The sequence below is a fragment of the Phoxinus phoxinus genome (genome assembly GCF_949152265.1).
Source record: "Phoxinus phoxinus genome assembly, chromosome: 16".
Taxonomy (NCBI): domain Eukaryota; kingdom Metazoa; phylum Chordata; class Actinopteri; order Cypriniformes; family Leuciscidae; genus Phoxinus; species Phoxinus phoxinus.
Genome location: NC_136891.1, coordinates 4,898,909 through 4,921,210, shown reverse-complemented (window position 1 = coordinate 4,921,210; position 22,302 = coordinate 4,898,909). Strand labels below are relative to the sequence as shown.

Below are 22,302 nucleotides of genomic sequence, written 5' to 3'. Positions count from 1 at the left end.
TTTTATAAACTTCTACAATAGACTGTAAAAAAATAGGCTTCAACATAATTAAGATTACAATGTAATCTTTAAATTATATAACAATAACATTATAAAAAAACATAGATATTGAAGAATAAAACAGCAAATAAGGTGAACATGACAAAAATTCAGAGAAAATCATAAAAAATACTCAATAAAACAAAAATGAAAAAAATATGTAGACTACAATAATAATTCATATCAAGGGTCACTGACAAATAAGGTAGTTTAAAACATATTCTAATAATTCGCCATGTTCCAATAATCTTTGTGTCCATGCTGTTTTCAAAAAAGTCTTTGCCATTTTCTATAAAAAGTTTTAATGACTCATTTGGGTTAATCATCAAGTATATAATAAAGTAAAGCTAAAAACACTAAATGTAATAATAATAACAATAATTTGAATTATTATCATTATTAATCAATGCAAACCAAATTTTAGTAGTAGCAATTTATTTATATCAAAAGAGGGTGATTCAAAACAAAAGTGCCCAAAAACACATCTGAGTGTGTTAGTGTAGCTTTCGCTCACTCACAAATTTGTTCATATTGTAATTAATTAATAAAAATGAATACATATTTAAAAAATATTATTCTGTCGAGCTGATTGGGCTGCGCATGCGCAGTATGAATAGACAAGCCGGACGCGAGGCCTAGCAACAGCAAAACTCTTCCTCTTTCTTATTTCTCTATGTTCTATTAGTTTCAATACTATCTTAATCAGAAGTAAAGCAACACACCAAACAAATATGGAGATCGGAACGGAGATTAGCAAGAAAATAAGGGTAAACACTTTACAACGCGTTGAATTCTGCGCTGTTTAGCATGCTAGCTTACCTAACAGTTGTTTCAATGTATGTTTGCTGTTAAGTGCGTGTGTTCGTTATTGCTCGTTTTTTTGTCTTTTATCACCGTTTCTCTTTTATTCAACGTGTTTGGGATGTTTTCTGTATTTTAAAATAGAGTAAAGAGTTTGTTCGGGTGTGTGTTTTGATAACATATCTTCACTAAGTACCATAGTGTTATTTGAAGGACGTTGTGACTTGGGAGTACCATGTAAATACTGTTAAATGAGCTTATTTACCATGATATATTTTAAAGTGCCAAGTTATTGTAATGTGATGGCGTCACTTGTACAATAGCACCACCCCAGTGCTTTGTCAAGGTTAGTTTAGTATTATTTGTCTGTCTGTATTTGTCTAATGTATCAGTGCAGACAAAGTTTTATATTTAGTAATCATCTTCTCTTGTAATAATGTAATCTAATGTTTTTCAGGCCGCAATCAAAGGAAAGTTGCAGGAGCTTGGCGCTTATGTGGGTAAGAAGTCCAGATCAACAGGATCTAGTTTTGATCAACTGTATTGTGTTGTCATTAGTTATTATTTGTAGTGTTTGCTCCAGAAAACTGTAACAGGAAAATCTTGTCTGCAAAACAGGAAGCTCAGTAAGTTTTCTAGAGAATTAGATCGAAGTGACACTTACATTTTCACTCTTGTACGTCCTTGACTGGAATGACAGAAACTTTATATTTGTATTGCAAAGAGATATTCTGCAATGTCAAATAACAATAGTGTAAATAAACAAGCAAAATAAGAAAGCAGTAACTACATTTAAACAAATGAAATAAATACACAATTAGTTGTGATCATCATTAATCAGGGTTAGGTTAGCAGTAAATTCTTCCATATTCATGCATGTGTAAATAAATTATGTTGTATTCAACTGTGTTAAACTGTTTAATATGATGGTTCACTGGATGAAACACTTTACTGTTTGTCTCTGTCAGACGAGGAGCTTCCGGATTACATCATGGTCATGGTGGCCAATAAGAAGAACCCGCAGCAAATGGCGGACGATCTGTCCTTGTTTCTCGGAAACAATACCATCAAGTTCACTGTATGGTAAGTGAAAGTTACCCTCTCTAGATTGGGATGTTTGGTGTGTAAGACTTTTATTTTTGAAAGAAGTCTCTTTTGCTCACCAAGACTCATCAAAACTACAGTAAAAAAAAAAATTATTTGAATATATTTTAAAGTGTATTTTATTCCTGATCAAAGCTGAATTTTCAGGATCATTACTCCAGTCTTCAGTGTCACGTGATCAGAAATCATTCTAATATGCTGATTTGCTGCTCAATAAACATTTCTGATTATTGTCAATGTTGAAAACAGTTGTGCTGCTTAAAGCAACACTAAGGAAGATTTTTTTAAATTAAAATAATGTATCCAAAATCGTTTCAGCCGTTCATCAAGTCGTAAAAGGCACGTCTGCCTCTGCTTTGCGGCCCTATATCTGCTATAACCGCACTATGTAAGTTTGCCGGATCGGGTCGCGTTTCTGTAGTTCTAATGAGACATAAGAAACTACAAATTTGACTTGCTTTACGCCAAGCGTTACAATAGTCATTATTTTGTTTTACTTCGTTTCTGATGTCTCAATACATCATACTTTCATAAAATCATGCAACATACTCTACCGTGTCTGTGGAGATGTTCATTCCAAAGCCGGTGCTGGATAAACAGCGAGCGTGCGTGCGACGGTAGGCTGCGGTAGGCTAAATTATTTACGACAGCGGTAATGGACAATTCCGCATCCAACCTGTAGGGCGACCGCAGAGGAAAAGTTCCTTGGTGTTGCTTTAAACCCAGTAAAGCAGAGATTAAAAAATAAATACTAAAATGCTCTTTGTGTGTATTGTAGGTTACATGGTGTTCTGGAGAAGCTGAGATCGGTTGCAGTTGGTATGATTCATGTTGGAGACGTTGTTAACACTCACATCATGTGACTAGTTGCATCTGATTTTTACTTAAACTTTTTTCTTTTGCAGAGCCCACATCTGTCAGTCCTCCCGTTGTGCACTCCGAGACCAGCATCCCATTAGAAAGCAAAAGGAGGGGGGCGGAGCCTCGCGCCCTCGCCGTTTCCAGCTCGCGCTCTGATAAGGTGGAGGGACGCGTCTCGAGCTCCGCACACGAGAACCGCGCCAGGTATTTCATTCTCATGAGTGGATCAGCAAATCACTGTGAATTTGACCTCGGGCTGCACGATATGTCAAAATAAAATTGATATCGGGACATGGCTTAGTGGGATTGTCAAATTACACAGCCTGAGATTTACTTACATGATATATGCACTTCCTGTTTCAAACTGCATATATGTGAATTAACACACAGTGCCGCTCATCATTCTGAAACTGGCAGGGCATATTTTTATTTTTTGGCAACCCATCAAAATAAAAGCTTGATGGGTCACCATTTGAAAATGAAGAAATTTAGACATAAATATTAGTATTGGAATTTAACAGTTATATTAAAATATTTCTATTACTACGATTAATACAATATTATTTTAAATGTAACCTGTGCAACTTTTGGCCTTCTAGCTGTTACAAAAAAAACTGCATGTATTTTGTGGAAGAACATTGTTTTGGTTGTGCTTCGGCTCTGTGTGACTGTGCGGATGAATATGGTTATCCTGCTGCTAACATTCAGTACTCGGCTTAATATATATAACCAGTTTAGATGGAAAGGATCTCTAGCTTAAGATGTTACTGTAGCTTTAGCTATTAATAGACACGGTATTTCCTTGAAAATAAATTCCAGCACAACCATAATGAAATGACCCTTCTCAATAGATAATGCTTTACAGTCAACTCTGTTAGAGAGCTACATATCTGTTCAATAAAATACCTCTCTCACATGTTGAGTAATAAAAATGTTATCAGTATCACTGCATCTGCATGCCAGTTTTTTCCTCTTTTTTTATTTTTTAAATTTGACTTAATCATGATAACCCTTTATTACAAACTCACTGTAGTAGGAGAGGCTCTTCTGAAAGAACCTCCAGACTCACATCCGCTGTCAAACCGCTGATGGAGGCATCGGCTGAAGCTGTGATTGACATCAAGCCTGACCTGGACGATGACCTCATTGGCTACGACCCCCTGGAGCAGAGCTTGACCTCGGGTCACACACAGGCTTTATACAGCCGATCGACAGCAGAGAGGCCTCGGCCAGCGGTGGATTCTTCCAGGCGGACGGCGGACGCTTACAGATCCACAGACGTCACGAGAGGTCAGGAGAGGTCAGGGTCCAGCCATGAGCGGGGCTACAGGGGCTCAGCAGAGAGCAGCAGGGTGAGGGAATTTTGATTAATTGAAACATCCGTTCAGTCCTTCTCTGATACCATCACCTCAATGATTGTCATTCTGCTGGCAGGATTTGTACCGGAAACGAAAGGCGCCCATGGCCAGTTCAGTGGTTCGGGTTCACAGAGGTCATGACCACCGCGGGCAGGAGGCTGACGATCTGGATGAGGAGGAGGATGAAGATGAGGAGGACTACGGTATGGCCAGCAAAGTGTCTCTGCCATCGAAACCTGAGCGCAAGTACGTCCCTCTCTGAAATAATGGAAAAGACATTTTTGAAATAAGGGTGTTTTGGGATATTATTGCCAAGATTGATTTGGTCCTAAAAAAAATGGTGTATTGTGTGTATTTCGCAGGCCTTCTCTCCCACCAGCCAAACAAGCCAACAAAAATCTCATCCTCAAAGCAATCTCAGAAGCTCAGCAATCCATCAGCAAGACTACTACATACACAGGTTCAACATTTGCGTTTAATATTACAATTAATAATAAACAGCAATTCCAATAGGATCCTCACACAGACAACAGTTGTTTTAACTTAACCGTGCATTTATTAAATATTGAATTGAAACATGACCTATTGACTTCAATATTTGAGAGTCGATCTGTCTGTATCAGTTATTATTTATATAATAATATTTTGAATTGGCTTTTTACATACCGGTATTTATAACTTTTGTCTAATATTTAGGTTTTAATTTATTTTTATTTCAGTTTTAATTTGTATATATTTTCCATTTGTAATTTTAGTGTTATAACCTATTTCAGTTATTTGCCAAGGTAACTTTTCTCATTTGTTTATTATACCTATTATACTTTTTACATGCTCAACTTTCTTTAGTGTGTAATGTTGCTGTTTGATCATGAAAAAAGTTCCAAAGCACAAAGTCAGTCTAAAGGGAGTTATTCTCAATATCAGTGCGCACTGTTTCTGAACTCCCTGAGGTTTTTTTCGAGAACGAACACGTCACAATGTTTCTCATTTAAATAATTATATCTAATAGTTATATTTAATTTATTTCAATTAACAGAAATGGTTTAGTTAATGTAACTTTGGTCTATATTCTCATGTCCAGTTCCCCAGCGGCAGACGGTCCCTGTAGCGCCACGGACACGTTCAGCCAATGACGAGATGAGTAATGCTGCAATCCGATTGGTCCAGGAGCACCTGCACGCTCTCATTCCCCAGGAAACGCCGCAAAATAGTGAGTTAAATCTGTTGCGAAATAATGTGTCGTCTGAAGGAACTAGAAATCAGACTACGGTACACATTTCTTTCTCTTCTGTGTTTTGCAGCCCAATCCAGACCTTTAGCATCTCGTCTGCAGTTGGAGCTTCCAGACGAGGACAGCCGAGAGCAGCTCAGTGATTACGGTGAGAGAGATGGCCTCATTTTGACCTCTTAATGGCAAATTCCAAAACATAAAAAAATCTTACCAACCCCAAAACTTTGACCAGTATTGAACTAACTCAATACTGTGGTTGTTTTGATTCAGAGCTGCAGGTCTTAGAGGCGGCGAGAGTCAAGGCCTTGGACTCGCGTTCATTCATCATGAGGAAACCAGAGCTGGAACAGACTCCACCAGTCAGGAGCAGGCTTACTCCTGTCAATCAGAATGAAGACCCGCCCACCACATCCCGAATGGTGCAGGCCAGGTATGACAGACAGGTTTCAATCAAAAACAACATTTTGGTCCATATTTTTATCCATATACAGTAGGGGTGTGAAGCGTCACTGGTCTCACGATTCGATTATCATGTCTTGATTTGATATCACGATGCGTTGCAATATTACTACTCATGGCTATTTCGTCATTGAATACAAGCAGTCAGATATATGAACTCCCCTTTTTATTTTATCCTCTCCAAGAAAGTACACTCCCTGAATGTAGTCCAACAACACTTAAGTCTGAACAGCAGACGACAGGAACATTAATAAACACTACTAAAAGCGCATGAAAAGTAGTTTACTTAAAGGAGAACTCCGGTGCAAAATGAACCTTTGGTCTAATTACACATTGTTACCTAGTCAACCGTTATCTGAGATTTGTTTTCATGATTATCGAATGTAAATAGTTTTATCTCTAAAAACAGTTTAGCCTATAACGCTAGTATATGGGGCATGGAGTAATGACAAATAAAAATCGCTTGTTAATACCACTAACAAGGCTCAAAATAGCCCCACACTAACACGGTAGCATAATGAGGGTCCCTACATGCAAACCGAAGCATTGAGAACTTTGACAGTGTCCAGACAGTTTAATAAGAAGATATTTTATACATACAGTCAACTTCACGTATACAAGCAGAATCCATCTTGGAAAAACAGACTCTATCAATCGATCTACGAACCACCGATCCAAATGCGCTGGACCATATGAGATTCTACACAGTTCAGCGCATTTGGATCGGTGGTTCGTAGATCGATTGATAGAGTCTGTTTTTCCAAGATGGATTCTGCTTATATACGTGAAGTTGACTGTATGTATAAAATATCTTCTTATTAAACTGTCTGGACACTGTCAAAGTTCTCAATGCTTCGGTTTGAAGGTAGGGACCCTCTTTATGCTACCGTGTTAGTGTGGGGCTATTTTGAGCCTTGTTAGTGGTATTAACAAGCGATTTTTATTTGTCATTACTCCATGCCCCATATACTAGCGTTATAGGCTAAACTGTTTTTAGAGATAAAACTATTTACATTCGATAATCATGAAAACAAATCTCAGATAACGGTTGACTAGGTAACAATGTGTAATTAGACCAAAGGTTCATTTTGCACCGGAGTTCTCCTTTAAATGACAATAACGCTCACGCGCACACATGCACACGCTCACACACTGTTAATGTTAAAATAGTGGGTGCCTTTTTTATTACTCGCTTTTGTGTTTCTCCTCCTTCCGCCAGTATGTGATGAATGACGTCAGAGAAACGTCTGTAGGCTAGCAATAATTGATTATGGTCTATTACTGCATCGATGCAGAATCATCCACGAAACAATTTTCAACACCCCTAATATACAGTATTGTTCAAAAGATTTGAGTTTGGTAATATTTTTTTAATGTAGAAAGAAGTCTCGTCTGCTCACCAAGGCTGCATATATTTGATTAAACATAGTAATATTGCAAAATATGATCACAATTTACAATAAATGTTTTCTTTTTGAATATATTTAAAAATGTTATTTATTCCTGTGATCAAAGCTGAATTTTCAGCATCATTACTCCAGTCTTCAGTGTCACATGATCCTTCAGAAATCACTCTAATATGATGATTTGCTGCTCAAGAATCATTTACTAGTATTATCAATGTGGAAAACAGTTGTGTTGCTTAATGGTTTTGTGAAAGAAACCATTATATATATATATTTTTCAGGATTATTTAATGGTTAGTAAGTTCAGAAGAGTTTTTTTTTTTTTTTTTTTGCATTAGTATTTATTTGACTGTATCTTTTGATCAGTTTTAAGCATCCTTACTGAATAAAGTATTAATTTCCTATAAAGAGAAATCGTTATGACGGTAGTGTAAATGCTCATATCCGGTTCTCTTCCCGCACAGAGAGAAAGCGGAGGTTGCGGGTGGCTCAAGTCCGAAGTTTATCGTGACATTGGATGGAGTTCCCAGTCCGTTAGCCAACCGCACAGATCAGGAGATGGAGCCTGAGGACGAGTTCAACACGACCTCTGACCTTCCGGAAAATTCCAGACCCAAACCTGACATCCACCTCAGACTCGGCACTGACTTTCTAAACGCTGGCGGTAAGATGAAGATACTCATGTTTTAGGGATCTTGTATCTTGTACAGCAATAACAGTGTATATCACAATGTGGTTATTTTTTCTGGAAAATGTAACCCATTAAATGTTTTATATTGCACAACCATGAAGGAATGTCTGTTTTTGTAAATCAGTTACATGTTAGGGTTATTAAATAATGGTAATGGACATTATGCCCGTTTCAATTTAATACTAAACCCAGACCATTCTTGTGATGTAGTCACATGACTCATTTACTCCAGCTGTAGTCAACACTCCTCTCCACTTTGTGCCCTGCTCACCCTCATTCTGTCTTTCTCCTGCAGATGGAGAGGTGGATGAGGTGGAGGACATGGACACAGAGCCGGTTCAGGCTAAACGGCAGAAACTTCCAGAACGCTGCAAGTTCTGGCCTGCGTGCAAGAGCGGAGATGAGTGTTTGTACCATCACCCCAACACACAGTGCAAGTGAGAAAAGAGGCCCTTTTACAAAGTCTTGATTTTGTTTTTAGGCTCTACTAGAATAGGTTTCAATGCTTAAATGCTTAAATGTTCAAATATTTGACATTTTTGCAGCACCCCTCTTCCCAGTCTGTCAGTAAAGCTCTGTGTAGTTCCTGTCTCTATAAAGCCCCTCCTTCTGAAAAGCATAATGTGCTCTGATTGGTCGACTGGACCAGTGTGTTGTGATTGGTCAGCCGCTTCCACCATGTTTGGAAATTTCACGCCCCTTACCATAACTGCCAGTTTACACAACTACCGGTAACAACTCCACCAGGCCCCGCCCTTTTATTTTGCATGTGCCTTAGCCGGGAATTATTTAAATGAGGAATATTGTCTTCTAGACCGCTTTAGTCCGGTTCGCTTGAACAATAACCACTGGACTGCCAGCACATTCAGTGAGCTTTTAAATCAAATCCACTGCCTTGAACAATATATTTCAAGACCCTTTCAGCATCTAATGCCTTGAGCGCTGAGACTGTGACGTGTGAACGTCCTCCAAGAAACGTGATTGAACTATTAGAGGATTTACAGTCAAGGACCCAAGGACTAGATATGATTAATGAAGACCGGGAGTTAAAAGTGCAGTCAATTTAAGACAAGACATTTTTTACTGAAGATAGTTTGCTGTTTCATCAGGCAGAAGTCAGCTTCAAGACTCATTTACAACAATCTCAGTATTTATACCCTTCACCAAGGTCTAAGCTACTTCATTGCTTCAGGGTGAAGGATTCTGATTGGCTAAGAAATAGATAAACACATGGAGTGATAGGCATTAGCACATCTCCATAGTCTGTGCGTTGAGTTAGGTATGAGTGGCCCTCCGAGGTCACAAGACTGTGTGTCTAGGTGCCAGCTTGTGAAGAAAACAAGTCTGTCAATCTCCAATAATGCCAGTTGTTCCATAACTTGTAACCAAGAAGACTAACACACACACACACACACACAGACACTCAGCTTCTTCAAGGTTGGATTTGGTCGGGCTCTCTAACTATCAACAGGAGACTTCCCAAAACATCCAGATAACATATTTTTTCTCTCAGTGAGAGGACACTTTAATATAGAACCGTAAAGTTATGAAGTGCTTCCAATGACCCTAGTGACCTATATAGCTGTCATGGTGAGCTAGAAGAACAGATACGTGTGTTTTTAACACATGTTGAAGACCTTTCTCAAACACAAATCGAGTCCATATTTCATCTCTGGAAGCCGGATCTCATCAGAAAAATCTCATAAGCTTAGAGAAGTCATTCAACTCATTTGATATTTAGAAGGAAAAATATTGATTCATCCACTGATTATAATCACTCATTAGATATAAAACTCGAAAAATGTGAATATCGTGCAAAAGTTCATTTATTTCAGTAATTCAACTTAAAAGGTGAAACTAATATATTATATAGACTTATACTACAGGGCCGTTGAATGCTTGAATCTGATTGGTTGACGAACGTTCTGAGGTGTGCAATTATATTCAGGGAACCGCACGGCTAAAGTAGTTCCGGCAGGTCTTAACCGTATTACAGTTCCATATCACTTCGCGTAGTCAACTGTAATAACGGAAAATAGGATACAATTCATAACAAGAAAACTGCAGCCCCATTGCGCTTGATCTGTGATTTTCAATGTCTAACTTCACAATCAATGGAAACATGCAGTTTAATTTTAATAAATGAAGTATATAGCCTATATAGTCCTAGGCTATATATAATCAATAGAAAATTAAAAATAATATTTCAATAAATTGATAGTCCTGCTGCAGATAATATAACAAATAAAAAATTATTGATTGGCCTATACTTGTTAAAAGGGCTTTGTGTTTCATTTATTAGGCTAGTCTGTCACTAATAGAAAAAAAAAAGAATGAACGAATTAATTAAAACGAATTGAATAAATAAATAAATAAATAATAATATTGACGCGAATGCTTCTTTCTCTCTCATAACTGCATTAATAACTGCATAAAGCCGGGGACACACTTACTGTTAGGCCGGTTATGAATGTAATTTGATACTTATCTGCATGCACGCGTGTTCAGCGCGTTCAGTCTGTGTTCACAGCGGTGTTTAAAATCTGCTGCATTCACAGTCAGAGAATGTTTCTAGTCGTTACGTGTGTGTCCAGCATTAAGTGGCCTTTAGTCTGCTATCAGCGGCTCAAACCTCCGTTACTAACTCTAAAATGACGTTTTGGAATTAGCAACGGAGCATGCAGTTTAGATGCGCAAGGAATTAGTCCCGCATACAAGAGCGTTTTAATGACAAAAACTTTACAAACGTCTTGAAATACATCATCTGAACAATATTTCGAGGTGTGGCAACTGTAGTATAAGCGGAATAATTGACTTCAGGCCGTTGAATTATTTTCAGGGCGGTGTGCATTATTTTTCTAATAATTCAACGGCCTGAAGTCAATTATTCCTTACTCATTACATGCCAAGTGGGATATTTCAAGACTTTTTTTGTAATAATTTTGATAATTATGGCTTACAGCTTATGAAAACCCCAAATTCAAAATTAGAATATTGTGAAAAGGTTTGCATAAGCTGTAAGCCATAATCATCAAAATTATTACAAAAAAAGTCTTGAAATATCCCACTTTGCATGTAATGAGTCTATATAATATATTAGTTTCACCTTTTAAGTTGAATTACTGAAATAAATTAACATTTTTCGAGTTTCTTGTACATTAAATTCATTATATCCTAGTACAGGCCTCCTTAAGAACAACTGGTCGTTTAAATGCAGTGACCGGATGTTAATGTTGTTTTTTGGTTCTGTTGCAGATTGTTTCCTAACTGTAAATTTGCAGACAAGTGTCTGTTTATTCATCCAAACTGTAAGTTCGATGCGAAGTGCTCCAAAGCAGACTGTCCGTTCACACACGTCAGCCGAAGAGCCAACGGCAACCCTCCAAGAGCAGGTGTGTAAGACGGATCAAATACACGGGAGTGCGTCTAAAATGGCACTTTGATACAGCCGCTAACATTTGACCTTGTGACCTTTGACCCTGTAGCTCCAGCTCCAGCTCAGGCCAGCAGTGTGTGCCGTTTCTTCCCAGAGTGTAAAAAGCCGGAGTGTCCGTTCTACCACCCTAAAGTGAGTTTTACATCAGCCTGTTTCGCTTTGAGGGATGTGTTTGACTCTTGAAGTTGTTCAACTCCACATCATAAACCGTGTCAGTGAGAAACAAACTTAGATAAAGCTGAAATTTGATGTAGACATTTACACATGTGACCCTGGATCACAAAACCAGTCACGAGTCGCACGGGTATATTTGTGGCAATAGCCAACAATACATTGTATGGGTCAAAATTTAAAAAAAAAAAATTATGCCAGAAATCATCAGGATATCAAGGAAAGATGTTCCATGAAGATATTTTGTAAATTTCCTACCATAAATATATAAAACATGTATTTTTGTGAGTGAATGCAGCACAATCGCGAACATAAATGGACAACTTTAAAGCCGATTTTCTGAATGTTTCGATTTTTTTGCACCCTCAGATTCCAGATTTTCTAATATCTCGGCCGAATATTCTCCTATTATAACAAATCATACATCAATAGAAAGCTTATTTATTCAGCTTTCAGATTATGTATAAATCTCAATTTTAAAAAATTACCCATGTGACTGGTTTTGTGGTCCAGGGTCACATATTAGAATGATTTCTGAAGGATCATGTGACTCTGAAGATTGAAGTAATAATGCTGAAAATTCATATTCAAATATATGCAAATAGAAACCGGTCATTTAAATTGTAATAATAGTTCACAATAATCCTGTTTTACTGTATTTGATCAAATAAATGCAGTCTTGGTGAGCAGAAGAGACTTCTTCGTGCAACACTTTACAATAAGGTCTTTTGTTAACATTAGTTAATGCATTAACTAGCAAAGTAGCAATGGACAATATATTTTTACTGCATTTATTAGTGTTAATAACGTTATTATTGTTAACAGGTACAACTTTGGATCTTAATGTATTAGTAAATTAAGATTAATAAATGCTATAGAGGTATTGTTAGTTCCTGTTAAAAAAAAAATCTATTATTCCAAACTTTACCTGATACTTGAGTCAACATAAAATCAAGATTGACACCGTTAACTTATCGTGAGCATGTTATTCCAAATGTAATTTTTTTTTATCTTGTTTTAATGCATTTTGACTTATGCATTTATTAATTTGCTCAAATCCCTTGATGTTTGTTTTGCAGCCGTGTAGATTTGCGGCGCAGTGTAAGCGAGCGGACTGTACTTTCTACCATCCCGCTGTGGCAGTGCCGCCCAGAAGTGCTCTGAAATGGACCAAAACACAGAGCAGGTACAGCAGACTCACATGTGACTGCAGTGAAGCGTTTGAATCAAACTTCTGTAACACTTCTGTTTCTTCTTCCACCACCAGTTGAGCGACTCATCACGACTGAGATCATGCAGACTCATCATGCAGAGCGTCTCTTCTGACATCATTCTGAACATCTTTGTTTTGTGCTTTCACATTTTTTTGATTCATTTTTAAAAAATAAATTTTATAAAATGCAACTTTCTGTAAACTGTTTGCAGAATATCTTTGGTGTATTAAATGTTAACAATACACACACACGTGAATGCTGTCTTTACTTTATAAACATATTACAGTGTGGGTTTAACTTAAATATTATTTACACACTCATCTCAGGAGTTTAGAAAGCCAAAGTGTGACAAACATGCGAGTCAGATTTCTTTATTTTCCAGACTAAAGTTCATGATCTTCAGGGTGGTAAAGTTCACTCATCAAACGGTAAATGTACGACGGAGCGTTTCCACCGATGTTTGAGATGAACAGTGTGATGAGTTCGGGAGGGACGTAGTCGAATACCGGACAGTGAGCGTTGACCTTAGATAGGATCTCACCTGGAAACACAAATTTAATTTCAGATATATTATTCACCATCTTAATAGAAACGGCATTATTAAAGAGGCCATAAGATGCTATTTTAAAAGGTCTTTATGCTATTAAAGTATGCACTTTTTTTTTGTGGCTGAACTAGTATAGTATGCTTTAAATGTAGTGGTGGGAGAAACAAAGCTTTTCGAAACTCTGGGTGCTTCTCAATATCCCTCATCTCCTCGTGAGGCTTCCTTGAGTCATGAGCGAGGATACACCGGCGTTTCCTTTGCGGAAGAGCTTTGACTAAACGTGACGCACGTATAAATTCTCCTCCCCCTTCACATCAGTCACAATAGTTTTAATTTATACTTTACCTTTGCAGTTTATTTAAACCACACATCTCACATATTTCAACAGGGTATCTTGCTTTATTATTATTTGTGAATTTCTTAAAGGGCACCCTTTTATGGAATTTTGAAATTGACCTTTCATGTAGTGTGTAACATAGATCTAAGTGAACAAAAACATCCTGCAAAGTTTGAAATATGAAAGTGCACCGTATATAAAGTTATTGTCTTTCAAAAGTAAGAGTCGACTGAGTCATTTTTATGAATCGTTAGAAGACCGAAGCTTTTTCTCTGACTAGATGACGTCAACTTGTCAAGTTATTTGAATACGATACGCCCACTTATTGCGCTCCAAGGCCAGGGAAAATATCATGGCGACGAGACGCTGTGTTCTGAAGTGCGACTCAAAAGCCAACTTTTTTCATCTGCCCAAGGAGGAGCATTTGAAGACTAAGTGGCTACAATTCATATAACTATACCACAGAAGTATAGTCCGAGCCTTGTGCTTTGTTCGCGCCATTTTGAAGACGATTGCTTTACCAACTTAAATGCAATCAAACTTGGATTCGCGAGCTGGCTGATATTGAAGGAAGGTTCATTTCCAAGTGTATTTGCATCAGCTTCCTCCTCCGTATCACAACCTGTAAGTGTTATTAATAATTGTTGCCTTTATGTTTTATGTAGCATGCTTAATTATTATTTTGTTTGTTGTGTAAGCACCGTTTAGCTTCTAGGTCTTCAATGGCAATTGTATTGAGATATGTGAAGTGTTTGTCGTTGTTTTCGGAGTTGTCTCTATAAGAATAGAATAATACCTCGTAGTAACGTAACTGCATTTTATTTTTTATTTTTTTGTAAAAACGTTATGTTTATGCATCGGGCTAATGCAAACAAAGACTGATTGTGCTTTTACAATATGAACTCTGGGCTATGCTCGCTAACATAACATTCAATTCTTTATCTTATTTTTAGTTTTTTACTACAAACTATAAAGCAGTGGACTATAATCATTATTATAACACGATTTAATTGATAAAAGCATCATTGTACTCCGTGTTAAACAATAAGTATTATCTCTGTAAACACTGTTGGGTCATCTGACCAATCGCAGATTAGCGTCGCGCAAAGGAGGGGTTTGGAAAAATGAGTCGGTGAACAAATCAGGTAAAAATAAATGCATATTATACGAAAACAAAAGTGTTTTTTGACATTGCATGCACGTAAAACTGTTGTTGGGGACTCCCTAAACAACATTAGGAACATTTTAAATGTCATAATAGGTGCCCTTTAAATAACCAAACTAATACAATATAAGGACAGATCTTTTGAGTGACGCTCAAGTGATCAAGTATTCCAATGTATAAAAAAAGCTTTCATTCGATTCCTCCGTCCTCATTTCCTTCCCTCGCATCCTACAGGGGTGGAGCTGAGACGCGAGGAAAGGAAACGAGGATGCACAAGTAAGTTGAGAAGGGAGCTTGATTGACAGGTGATCTGACCAATCATACTTCGCCATCCGCCATTTTGTCCGACAAAGTAGTTAGTAGATTAACAAGGGAGGATTTGAACTTGAGAAGCGGAGTGTACTGACGCCTTTCCGCGGTTAAAACAACATTCCTCCTGATGTTCATTCATGTTTATTTGATGCTATAAATGAACTAGAAGGAAGAGATGATCGGTTCACGAGCAGCTTTAACTGATGCTCTACAGCGATCTGTCAGACACATTAAAGAGCCACAAAACGGTATTTATTGTTTAAATTTCTTTTAAAAAATGACCAAATTTGAAAGGTGAGACTGTTTAATATCAAAAGTAACCTGGTCTGTCCTGTCAGTGTCCTCTCTGCTCCGCGGTGTATTTTTCACTGTGTGAGAACATGTTGTGGCGTGAGAGCGGCGTGGCTTGTCGGACATAGCGACAGTAACTAAGGGGGGCGGGCCTTTGCGGACGGTCAATTGAATGTGTAAAATGCTGTGACATTACCTTCAGTGAAGGGGAGAACTTCGTGTGGTGAAACAAATTTGTGAAACGTGTCCTCCTCATTCGGAAACTACAACAACAAAGACACAGATCAGCATGTTCAGGATATTATGAACTGAACATGATATATAACATATAATATATAACATATGATACCTGTGGCGAGAGCTTGAACATGGGAGCGCACACGATGAGAGGAGTCGAGTGATGCTTCGCAGCCAGAGCCAGTGTGTGTGTGCCATTAAGAGCCCGCAGACCCCCGTTAGCCAGAACCGTCTGTGTGCCGATGATGACCTGAACAACACACACCTCATTTACCAGGTGCCAATCATTCATCAAGAGACTAATGCTGTGTGTGACTAACATGAAGCAAAATAATACTGGTTTAAGTATGTGATGATATTTCTATGTAATTAGGTTGTATGTTGGATATGCTGTTGGTGCTTCAATCCTTTATTTCACCTTATTGACTCTTGACATTACAGCGAAAATGGCGGCGTCTGGGATGACCGTTGTCTCGATGTCCTCTTTGGAAAGAATCGTGGCCATTTCATGCCCCTGATGGACAAAAAGAAGTTAATGTGAGTTTAGTTGAGTTATTTTCAAGGTCCTGAAAATGTACAACACCACCAAATACACTTGCTTAAAAAACGTAAATAAGTTAACCTATTACAACCTTCATTTAAAACTTTTTTTTTAAATAAATAATACTAATAGTATAAATAAATCTATTATTAAAAATCATTTTTAGATATTACCATTCTTTTTTTTAATGTGATTATTAAAAAATATATAGTAAAATTTAATATATTATGCATTTATTAATAACGATACAAAAACATTCTTTTTCTCCTCATGTAATGCTGTATTTTTCATTCGTAATTTCCCCATTGTGGGACAAATAAAGGTTTTACTTCTTATCTTAATATTTATTAAATAATAATTATTAAAAAATTATTAAATATAATACAATGGCAATAAAATATAATCAAATATTATTAAGCATTTTAATTTTATTGTATTTTTTTATTAATGACAAGACTTAATAATAATAATAATAATATATAAAAATGTTGATTTATTATTACATTCTAATTATTATGTCAATAATTATAATAATTGATATTTAATAATATATTGAATAATATTATTTAATAATTATAATCTTATAATGATATTTAATGATGATTATTGTAAAGTATAATGACAGTGTGGTTAATTCTTGGCTGTCTGTTCTGCTATTATTAAATCTGCCAGGACTGAGATGTGTTTGTTCTTTAGTAAAACACACTGAACACAAGCATGTACTCGCCTGACAGAAAGGCGCACACTCAGCAACGATAACGTGGAATTTGCGTTTCCGCGCCGCGTCTTTCAGGAAAGCTTCCACGGTTCTGGAGCGGCCGATGGTCATGATGACCTCGTTGGAGTGGATGTGTTCCAGCGCCTGCATGGAGATGTTGTCTGTGGTGCCCTCTGAAAACACACCATCATATTTAGCATTACAAGAACATACGTGACCCTGGACCACAAAACCGTATTATATATTATATATTAACCGTAGGAAATGTACAAAATATCTGCATGGGACATGATCTATACTTAATATCCTGATGATTTCTGGCATAAAAGAAAAATTTATAATTTTGACCCGTACAATGTATTGTTGGCTATTGCCACAAATATACCCGTGACTGGTTTTATGATCCAGGGTCACATATACAGTCAAACCAAAATTTGTTCAGACACCTTCAACATTTCTCACATTATCACAGTTTATTCGCTATAGTTTAGAAAATGGTAATAAAATATGACAAGAACTGAGAGTTATCAAATCACTGGTTTTGTCCATCCTTCTGTTAGACTGTCTCACAAATGAATTATGTTGAATATCTGTCAGCTGTTAACTTTAAATACACAATTAGATAATACCAATTTAGCTCAACCAATTATCAAGCTTAATTTTGTTCAGTCTGTGGTGTAAAAAGTTCACATTAGCAATTCAAGAAAAAACAAATAAGCAAAACGTGGTCAGGTCAAAGTGTCTGAATCATTTTTGGTCCCAAATTTTAATTCATTTTACTGGTAGAATTTTTGGGTATAATATGTCAGTTTACTTTATTTTGTTATCCTCACTTACATAAATTAACTATAGTGTCCTGCACCCACAATAAAAAAAAATTTAAAAATGATATCTGGTGGTGTCTGAATAATTTTTGGTTTGACTGTAGTTTCTCCACTAAAAAGCAAAAAGCTTGCTCGTTCTGGATTCTCACCCAGTTCTGTCAGCAGCTCGTTGATGGCTTCGATGACGTTGGCTTTGAGATGAGGGAAGTGCTGTCTGAAGTTGTCCTCGCTGGATCCTCCAGACGTCAGCAGCTTGTGCAGAGATTCCTGCTGATCCGTCTCCTCGCTGCTGCCTCTGGACCTGAGGAGAGAGAGAGAGAGAGAGAGAGAGAGAGAGAGAGAGAGGGGTGATCTCTGATGATTCACATTACTCACTATATCACGTTCATAAACCTGTATGTTGATACTTGTAAATTGTTTAACCTCAAAGCTAAACTGTCACTTTAGGCCATCTAGCGGTTGAAGCATAAACTGCAATTAATTGCGGAGGAATATTGTTTTGGTGATTATGCGAGTTGTGGTTCGGCGCGGATGAATCTGATGGTTTGACGTAACTTACTCGATGTTTCAAACGACCGCCTTGTTATTATCAGTGCGCGCTAACATCAAAACTCACAATAATGAAAGACGAATATCTGAAAATATGTCATGAGGTAAGTGCTAACTAAGTGGCTTATAAATCAATAGTTTTAAATATAACATCACAAAAGTTTGGTTAGCTGACATTAAATAGCAATTGCTATTCATATAAGATAACGGTGGAAACTACAACATGGTAAGGCGGTTTAATTTATAGGCTAATATTCCAACTTTTTAGAGATTGACATTGTTACTAACATTAACATGTGATGCTATGCAAACGATGTTGATTCGTAGGCTACTTTATTACCGGTACTGTCGCTTTCCCTTTTCGCTTTCAGTTCAATGAGGATCAATTGTTGTGGCTTCAAGTTACGTTGCATATAGTAGTGGACAGTGGCGGCTGGTGATAATTATTTTTGGGGGGGCGCATTTTTTTTATAATTTGGGGGGGGGGAATACAAAGCAGAAACAAAAAAGCTATTTTGATCTCTTTGTATTATTTTATTATTTCAGACCAACTAAGTAGTAACAAAAAGCATGTTTCCTACTTGAACATAATGTTGCTCTCCTTTATATACAGACCCTTTCCAAAAATTAGAATATCATGGAAAAGTTAAATTATTTTAGGAATTCAACTTAAAATGTGAAACTAATTTTATAAAAAAAAAGGCTCATTGCTTGCAAAGTGAGATATTTTAAGCCTTGATTTGTTATAATTTTGATGATTATGGCTTACATAATGACTTACAGCTTATGGAACCCACAAAATTTTTTTTTTTAAATTAGAATATTACATGAAATCACACTGTAGTAGTGACACAGTAATCCCGTGGTCATTGAACCAGGTTTTGGTTATTTTGGCAGTGTGGGCAGGTGAAAATCCTGCTGAAAATCATCTTCATCTTCATAAAGCATCTTCATAAAGCTTTTCTGCTGAAGGAAGCATGAAGTGCTCTAAATGTCCTGGTAGACGGCTGCATTGACACTGGACTTCCAGGACATTAGAGCACTTAATGCTTCCTTCAGCAGAAAAGCTTTATGACATTTAGATTTTGTGGGTTTCATAAGCTGTAAGCCACAATCACACTTTGAAAAAGAAGACAGGGAAAACAAAACAGGGCATTGCTAACATCACATCCAGTCAGCCAGCTCCGTTTCTCGTAACAAGCGCGCGTAAAGCTCCGTTTGTAATGATATTGTCGTCCTCTGTCACTTGCCTGCTGCTGGATGTGTACATCTGGTTGTTCCGGTCCGAGATCCTTAATCTTTTTTTTTTTTTCTTCAAGCGAAAGTCTTGAGAAAGGTTTTTTTTGAACATAAATAACAGAATTTGGATTAACTGCTGCCATTGCGTAATAAAAAGTGATCAGCCTAGTAGCAAGCAAGGTTATTTCTCGCCGCGTACAGTTGAATGGCAGGTGACGAGAACCAATCAGATTGGATAAAATAACATGTATCCAATTATGATTGGCCAGGGACGCAACGACTTGCGCCCCGAGGAGGATCTTTAAGAAACCAATCAGAGACCAGCTTCAGGTCACATGCTGCCCGAGAATTTGTGTACTCACATAGACACCCATGTGTCCGGCGTCCCTCGCCCACGAAACGTATTGAAAATAGTAAATAGTTAATCGATTAAAGACAGTTTTTATTAAATTCTGAGGCTCTTACTACCAGCCGGTACATGAGTAAACTATTTTTTAATTTTTTATTATTACATTTTAATATAATGTTTTTACACATGTTAATTTCTGAAATGTTGATGGGGGCGGCGCCCCAGCGCCCCCTATGGACAAGCCGCCACTGGTAGTGGACCGACCTTCTTTCCTTTATTTACAGATAGCCTATGCATAAACATGCGCGGACAAATTATGAAAGTATGTTTCCCGCGAAATCCGTCCCGACAACTATAATATAGGGGCCTAATGTAAGCAAATGGTGACCACTGCCATGCATCTTTCCAAATATTCGTATACTGCAAAGTTAACAGTCTGTAATCTCCACTGATACTGTGATGATAGGATTTGACGAAGCAGCTTAAAAAAATACAAGATAGTTTCGAAAGAGACCGACTTCAAAAAGGAAATCAAGAAATACTCAGTAATTCAAATTGATGGAAAACGATTAGACCTAAAAGCATTATTTTTCCAGTGACTCCCAGTGGAAAAAAATTGGTATAATATCTGTCATTCATGTTGACAAAATGCTGACACTTTATTGGATGGCCATGTTTGTTGGTTTGTCTGAGTGATATTTAAAGAACATGTTAGCATGTATAGGAATACCAAAGATGATGCATACCATTTCAACGTCTGTAGTTCACTCCTTCAAGTGGAAGGGAAGAGCGAATAAAGTTAAATGGGATATTTTGGATACATCCCTGAGTGTCTCACCTCGCATACTCTTCTCGAATAATCTTCAGCACCCGGCGGACCATGTTCCCGACGGTGGTCTCAGACGGCTGGGCTGCTGTCATCCGCCGGCCCTCCTTCCGGATGATTTCCATCAGCTCACCTGAAAGAGGACACCAGAGAACTCAAGATCCGGTTCTTTTATTCAACTTTCATAAAAGCTTACAATGACATTTAACATCAAACATAAGACAAACAGATATTGGGGAAAAACATATAACAGATCTTACATTGTACAGAGTAAAATATTAAATTATAAAAATTTTAAAAAATGTAAGAGATGTTTTATGCACTTCTTATTTCTAGTGATTACTCAAGATCCCGTTAAACCAGGGGGTTTCAAACTGGGGTAGGGGAGTGCTAGGATGTCTACTGAAAAGTTTACAGATGTAAAAATAAATACTAGAAAAAATTAGACTAAAATAAATTAATTATTATTTATTTTTTAAATAAACCATACAAATATTTAAATAAATAAACAATAAGATTAAAATAAATAAGTTATATTAAAATAAAAAACAATTTAGATTAAAATAATAATAAAAAAAACGACTTGGACAATAAAATAGATATTAGACAGTAGATATTACTGAAATAAATTAACTTTTGCACGTTATTCTAATTTTTCGAGTTTCACCTGTACATCTAAAAAAATCACAATGAATGAAGTCATAGGACAGCAAGATTGTTTTATTTATTTTTTATTATTATTTAATATTTTTTTCTGTTGATATTATGTTTTTCCTGTATATTTCCGTTCTCAGCCATAGAAAACAGAAATAAATAAAATAAAAAGTACGAGCAGCATCTGGTGCAGCGCACGGGTTCGGGTTCTGGTTCTGGTTCTCACTCACCGGCGTTGCTCCAGCGGGCCTGAGCGGTGATTCTGCGGAGTAAAGCGCTCGTTTCTCGGGCAGTTTCCGCGGAGCCCCGGAGAGATCCTGCCCCGCTCCCGCAGCGCTTCAGCTCGGACAGAAACGACTCGATGCGCTCGGACAGATCGGTCTCTTTATCAGCGCCGGGCATTTTGTCTTGTGTCTCAGTAAAGCGCTGATTCAGAGCGAGTTGTTTGGTTTCTGACAGCTTGAACCCTCACGGAACCAGACAGAAGAACCTCCTCCGGGTCATGATCGCGAGCGGCTCTTCTTCTGCTGTTTAGCGGCGAGCAGGACTGTGTTGTAACAGCCCCACCAACCGTCCATCCATATCAACACTCACTTTCATCTCAATACCCATATATTACATCCAGCAACTCATTGTTTGCTAAATAAAATAAAAAAAATCCTAATATTAAATCTTATTACGTTCAAAAATATACGTTTGTTTAATTGTATTATGCTAGCAATTGAAATCCTAGCTAATATACAATAACACTTTAAATGAAAAACAATCAAGAATAATTGTAAATAAAAGGATTTCATGTATTTTTATAATGGGATTGAATAGAATTCGTTTTCTGCATGTAAAATTAAGCCGGTAGCCTATTATAATATTGTGCACAATACACTGTATGTTATTTATTTACCATTTAAAAGTGTTGGCTATATAAAACATGTTCGTTTTATG

At 37.1% G+C, this 22,302-nt stretch overlaps 2 protein-coding genes across 3 annotated transcripts; one reads left to right on the top strand and one right to left on the bottom strand.

Moving 5' to 3' along the window:
- Nucleotides 1–510: 510 nt before the first annotated feature.
- Nucleotides 511–13,030, top strand: zc3h14 (zinc finger CCCH-type containing 14). 2 transcript variants are annotated; one of them, XM_079639244.1, is made up of 17 exons: nt 511–806; nt 1,298–1,340; nt 1,809–1,923; nt 2,723–2,763; nt 2,850–3,009; nt 3,839–4,157; nt 4,240–4,409; nt 4,526–4,623; nt 5,245–5,373; nt 5,465–5,542; nt 5,665–5,824; nt 7,724–7,923; nt 8,246–8,387; nt 11,206–11,342; nt 11,436–11,518; nt 12,637–12,743; nt 12,825–13,018. In XM_079639244.1, exons 1-17 carry the CDS (start codon nt 771–773, stop codon nt 12,826–12,828), a joined length of 2,022 nt encoding a protein of 673 aa, XP_079495370.1. In that variant the 5' UTR covers nt 511–770; the 3' UTR covers nt 12,829–13,018. The 2 variants fall into 2 exon arrangements, with proteins under 2 accessions (XP_079495370.1, XP_079495371.1); XM_079639245.1 differs by having other exon boundaries at nt 640–1,186; nt 12,825–13,030.
- Nucleotides 13,024–21,945, bottom strand: eif2b2 (eukaryotic translation initiation factor 2B, subunit 2 beta). Its single transcript, XM_079639246.1, has 8 exons — nt 21,591–21,945; nt 20,719–20,839; nt 17,893–18,044; nt 16,929–17,092; nt 16,079–16,174; nt 15,773–15,910; nt 15,620–15,686; nt 13,024–13,312 (listed from the first exon to the last, which is right to left on the bottom strand). The coding sequence occupies exons 1-8, from the start codon at nt 21,760–21,762 to the stop codon at nt 13,155–13,157; spliced, it is 1,068 nt and encodes a 355-aa protein (XP_079495372.1). The 5' UTR covers nt 21,763–21,945; the 3' UTR covers nt 13,024–13,154.
- Nucleotides 21,946–22,302: the final 357 nt, after the last annotated feature.

Coding starts and splice junctions, on each gene's coding strand:
- zc3h14 (XM_079639244.1), top strand. CDS start 771: ATGGAGATCGGAACGGAGATTAGCAAGAAAATAAGG. Junction 2,764..2,849: donor GCTGAGATCGGTTGCAGTTG/GTATGATTCATG, acceptor TTTCTTTTGCAG/AGCCCACATCTGTCAGTCCT. Junction 4,624..5,244: donor CAAGACTACTACATACACAG/GTTCAACATTTG, acceptor TCTCATGTCCAG/TTCCCCAGCGGCAGACGGTC.
- eif2b2 (XM_079639246.1), bottom strand. CDS start 21,762: ATGCCCGGCGCTGATAAAGAGACCGATCTGTCCGAGCGCATCGAGTCG. Junction 20,840..21,590: donor GGCCCGCTGGAGCAACGCCG/GTGAGTGAGAAC, acceptor GTCCTCTTTCAG/GTGAGCTGATGGAAATCATC. Junction 16,175..16,928: donor AGTGTGCGCCTTTCTGTCAG/GCGAGTACATGC, acceptor TTTGTCCATCAG/GGGCATGAAATGGCCACGAT.